The sequence below is a fragment of the Haliaeetus albicilla genome, chromosome 16 (genome assembly GCF_947461875.1).
Source record: "Haliaeetus albicilla chromosome 16, bHalAlb1.1, whole genome shotgun sequence".
In the NCBI taxonomy this organism is placed as follows: Eukaryota; Metazoa; Chordata; class Aves; order Accipitriformes; family Accipitridae; genus Haliaeetus; species Haliaeetus albicilla.
This window is the reverse complement of record NC_091498.1, coordinates 4799529-4804621: the sequence shown is the minus strand read 5'-3', so window position 1 is coordinate 4804621 and position 5093 is coordinate 4799529. Positions and strand designations below refer to the sequence as shown.

The 5093-nt window shown below is 62.7% G+C and overlaps 1 protein-coding gene across 1 annotated transcript; it reads right to left on the bottom strand.

Annotated features, from left to right (window-relative positions):
* Positions 1 to 2839: 2839 nt before the first annotated feature.
* On the bottom strand, positions 2840 to 4705 carry TRNP1 (TMF1 regulated nuclear protein 1). Its single transcript, XM_069803238.1, is given in 3 exon segments — positions 2840 to 3556; positions 3558 to 3628; positions 3631 to 4705. Coding segments are annotated over 3 exon segments (795 nt in total). The 5' UTR covers positions 3686 to 4705; the 3' UTR covers positions 2840 to 2887.
* Positions 4706 to 5093: the final 388 nt, after the last annotated feature.

The following is a 5093-nucleotide window of genomic DNA, read 5'->3' as shown; positions in this document are numbered from 1 at the left end:
GCGCATGACCGTGAAGTCATGCTGGTAGCTCAAGTATTTCTCTGACACCCATTTTCTGCACAGATTCATATGCAAGTTGTACCTTATTTGTGACATTATACAGATTTTTCAGGACAGAATACATTTGTACGTGTGCGTGTATATCTATATATATGTATATCTGCAGTGCCTGGCAGAGACCCTGGACACTCGCAGTGGCACTCTGCTGCAGGCAGCTCCCAACACATTTTCCACATCCCCACATACCCGGAGGAGGGAAGAGATCAATAATCTGAGAAATCCACTCTGGTATTAATTATGTGCCATTACCAAGGCTTATTTGCTAATCCACATTCTAATCACCCTCTTGGTTATATTTCAGCCAGCACCTAAGGACACTGCATGTAATGAATAAAATATATCAAAGTTTACTTCTGCTCGTGCCCTTCTGCAGAGCACGGGCAGCACAGTGCAGGCAGGAGTCCGGCAGCAGCACCAGCCGGCGCAGAGGCGAGAAGCAAGGATGACACAACAGACCTGCTGTCTCACACCAAGGTAGTCGCGGCACATTCATGAGTCAGTGAAATCCCCCCACCCCAGCCCAAATCAAGTGCTTTTTTTTAATTAAAAAAAAAAAAAAAGGGGGGGGGTGAGTTATAATTTTCCAGCAGGAGGGAGGGATTTGTGCATCCTCCAGGGAAAGCCACTGCGAAAGCTTGGTGCAGCAAAGCGAGCCCCCATTTTGGTGGCTTGGCTGAGGGATGCCATTAACCTGGGGATGGCGAAGGCTGCGGTTGTGTCCGGCAAAGAAGCAGGCTCACGGAGGTCTTTGCCAGCTGAACTGCTGCAGTTCCCAGTGGGGAAGGGATGATGCTGTCAGGTCCGAGCCCTCCATCCTGAGGCCGGCTCAGGGCTGGTGGGGCAGAGATGGGGACAGCGATGGGGACAGTGATGCTGGGGTCCTGCACAAGCCTTCTGCCCGGAGAGGGGTGCTTTGTCCCGAGCCCACCTCTGCCTCCTCATGCCTTCTCATCCCTCCAGTGCCCACAGCAACAGGCTCTGCTGCAGGGTGGCTTTTGGGGTGTCTCAAGGACTCTTGCTGGAAGCACAGGGAGGCTTCAAGTGTCACCTGCCTGGTCGGTCGTCAAAGCAGTCCCAAAAATCCAGCTTAGTGGGAGGCAAATGGTGCCAGTGCCATTGCGAGGACCAGTCCTCTTCTGCTCTCTGCCCCCGTAGGGGTGCACAGTCTGGAGCCAAAAATCGCTGTCTGGGGATGGTGGAAGTGGAGTGACACCGAGCCTGCTTGATTCCCCCACTGAGACTTGCACAGGGGCACGTGAAACCTGCAGCCAAGCCCCAGCATGAGGCACAGTCCCAGCAGCATCTTGCTGGCCCAAGGTCTCGGGGACCCTTCCCGGGGGTCAGTGCGAAGGGACAGGGACAGAGAAGGGGTCCTGCCCCAGAGTGGGTGCCCTGAACCTGCTGCCTCTGAACCCCAGAGTGGGCTGGGGGTGCTGACAGCAGATTCCCCTATAAACACCCCCAGACCTGGCAAGATCCTCCAGGGACCCCAGACCCTGCAGGGTCTCCCAAGCCCATGGGGGTTCCCAGACCCTGCTGGGTCCCCCAAACTCACCACCCCCCCAACTCTGCCAGCTCACTGCACACCCCTGGATCCCTGACCCTGCAGGATCCTTCAAGCACCTCAAACCCCCAGGTTCCCCCCCCCAGATTCCTCAGGGCACCCCAAGGTCGCCAGACCCTGCTGGGTTCCCTGGAGTGCCCCAATCCCACAGGGTCCCCTAAGGAACCCCAAATACCCCAGACCCCACAGGATCTCCCCCCATCAGACCCCTCAGGCCATTGCTGAGGTCCCCAGACCCTGCTGGGTCCCCCAGACTCCCCCTGCCCTGAAGGATCCCTCCAAGGCCCCCAAACCTGTCGGGTCCAAGCCCATCAGATTCCCCAGATCCTGCTGGGTCACCCCATGCCATAGGGTCCCCCAGACCCCTCACACCCTGCAGGATTCCCCTAGGACCCCCAAACTCACAGGTCCCAAACTCATCAGACTCCCCAAGACCCTCTAAAGGATCCCAGATCCCACTGGGTCCCCCCACCCCATAGGGTCCCCCAGACCCCTCACACCCAGCAAAGTCCACCCAGGATTCCCAAACCCTGAAGGATCCCAGCCCATCAGACTCCCCAGGACTCCCTCAAGGACCCCAGACCCCGCTGGGTTCCCCCACGGCTTGGGATCCCCCAAACTTTGCAGGGTCTGTGGTCCTCCCTGGGACCCCCAAACCCTGCAGGGTCCCAGCCCATCAGACTCCCCAGGACCCCAGACCCTTCTGGGTCCCCCCACTGCTTGGGATCCCCTAAACCCTGCAGGGTCCATCTCCCCCCACCCCCTGGGACCCCCAAACCCTGCAGGGTCCCAACTCATCAGACTCCCCTGGACCCTCTAAAAGGCCCCAGAGCCCGCTGGGTCCCCCTACCCCATAGGGTCCCCCAGACCCCTCACACCCTGCAGGATTCCCCTAGGACTCCCAAACCCTGCAGGACTCCAAGGCATCAGACTCCCCAGGACCCTCTCAAGGACTCCAGACCCTGCTGGGTGTCCCCCCCCCTTGGGAACCCCCAAACCTTAAAGAGTCTGTGTTTCCCCTCCTGCCCCGGGACCCCCAAACCCTGCAGGCTCCCAACCCATCAGACTCCCCGGGACCCCCTCAAGGACCCCAGACCCCCCAGCATCCCCCCACCCCTTAGGGTCCCCCAAACCCTGCAGGATCCGCGTCCCATCCGTCCGTCCCCCGCCCCAGGTCCTCCCAACCCATCAGACTCCCCCAGGACCCCCCCTCAAGTACCGCCAACCCGTTGCAGGATTCCCAAACCCCCACCACCACCCCCCCTAGGCAGGACTGCGGGGCGCGGCGGGCAAGCGACGGGCAACGGCTGCCGGTGAAGCGGCCCCGCGGGACCGGGCCGGGGGAGCCCAGGGAACGCAGCTCCGGAGGGCGCGGGCGGCGGCCAAAAAGGCGGCGGGCCGGGGCCGGGGGCGACGGCGAAGCCCCTTCTGCAACCGCTGGCTCTGAGCGGCCAAAGCCAGCTGGGCCTGGGCTACCCCGGCTCCTAAGCGGCCCAAGGCCTCGGCTCGGGCGGCCAGGCGGAGCTCGGCGTGCCGCAGGGCGCAGTGAACCTGCCGGACCCGGCCTTCCAGTTCGGCCGCAGCCCGACGGCGACCCTCGGCCGCCACCAGCCGTCGCCGCGCCGCCGCCAGCTCCACCGACCCGGGGCTGTTGTTGTTGTTGCTGCCGCTGGTGGTGTTGCCGGTGGTACCGGTACCGGTGGTGGTTGTGGTGGGACCGCCGTGATCGGGGCGTTGCTCGCCGTCCGCAGCCGGACACGGAGATGATGGAGGAGCCGCCGCCGCTGCCGCCGCCGCCATGGGAACGGGAACCGGGGAGAGCCGCGGCGAGGATATATAGCCCGGGGGCGGTGCCGGCTCCGGGCGGCTCGGCCCCGCCGGGGGCGGCTCCGGCACCGGCTCCGCACCGGCACGGGGAAGGGGGAAGGGGGGGAAGGGAGTGCGACCCCGGCCCGGTACGGTACAGCCCCGGCGGGGGATGCTCGGGCTCGGTATGGGCCGGGACGGCACCGGCACGGGTCCCGGATCGGTACCGGCACCGGGCTCGGTACAGCTCGGCATGGCACGGCACCCGGTCCTGGCACCGGCACGGGTCCGGGATTGGTATCCGCACTGGGCTAGGTACAGCTCGGTGTGCCACGGCACCCGGTACCGGCGCCGGTAAGGGTCCGGGCTCAGTACCGGCACCGGGCTCGGTACGGCTCGGTGTGCCACGGCACTCGGTACCGGCACGGGTCCGGCCTCAGTACCGGCACCGGGCTCGGTACAGCTCGGTGTGGCACGGCACCCGGCACGGGTCCGGGCTCAGTACCGGCACCGGTCTTGGTAGAGCTCAGTATGGCATGGCACCCGGTACTGACACCGGCACGGGTCCGGGATCGGTATGGCCCGGTGGCGTTAGCGGTTCGTGGCGCTGGAAAGCTGCCATCACTTGGCCGGGGGAGGGGGTGTTGGTGGGAAATGCGGAGCTGGGGAGGGGGAGTCACTGGGAAAGGCTGGGAGGGTTACTGGAGGTCACTGGGAAAGGCTGGACTGGGAGGGAGTTACTGGAGGGGTTATTGGGAAAGGCTTAGGGGAAGCTTACAGAGAAAGGCTGGGCTGGAGGGGGGTGGGGGGTACTGGGAAAGGGATACCGGGGAGATTTACCGGGAAGGGTTAAGGGGAAAGGCTGGACTGGGACAGGTTACTAGAACGGCTGGTTTCATGTCTGCAGCCCCTGGGAGAAGCAGCTTAAGAAGCTCCTGGTGCTGGTTGGGGGATGCTGGTGCCCCAGCAGCCAGCCTGGGGCAGGGAAAAGGGCAGGGGCAGCCCCCGTTCCACCCCCCAGGGCTGTGGCTGGGGTGTCCCAGCCTTGGGGTGCAGGGAACGTGGCACTAGGACAGCATGTCCTTGGTTGCGTCACTGCCAAAGTCATTATCATTTAAGATGGCGTTAATAGAGCTGCGAGTGGGCCGAGACTGCACGGGGAGGGAGCTGGAGCGGGAGGGTACCACTGTCACCTTGCTCCCCCCAAGGAGCTTGTTTCTGGGGGTTCCTCATGTCAGGACGTCACACTCAGCAGCTGCATCTTCACATAGGTGCGTGGGGCAGCGGCTGCATCTTCACATAGGTGCGTGGGGTAAAGCCTGCTTGTGTTTCGAATCAGAGCAGCAGAGAAGATAAAAGGGATGATAGGAACCGGGTGCTGAGGTCTGATCCCACCCCTAGACAGGAGCAAAAGTCTAAGCCAAAAAAAAAAAAATACCCAGCCTAAAACTGTTCCAGGCAGAGCCATGTCCAGGCTTGCGGTGGATGTCACCCCCACCCCACGTGGGCTGGTGGCAGCTCTGTTTTCCTTACCTTATGGGGAAAAAAAACCCTGTCTCTTGTGCTTTGCGTCGCATTCCTGCTCTTGCCAGCACTGCCACACGTCTGCCAGACACCGGAGCAGCGTCAGAGGCTGCTGCGTCACTGCTCCAGGCCCCCGCTG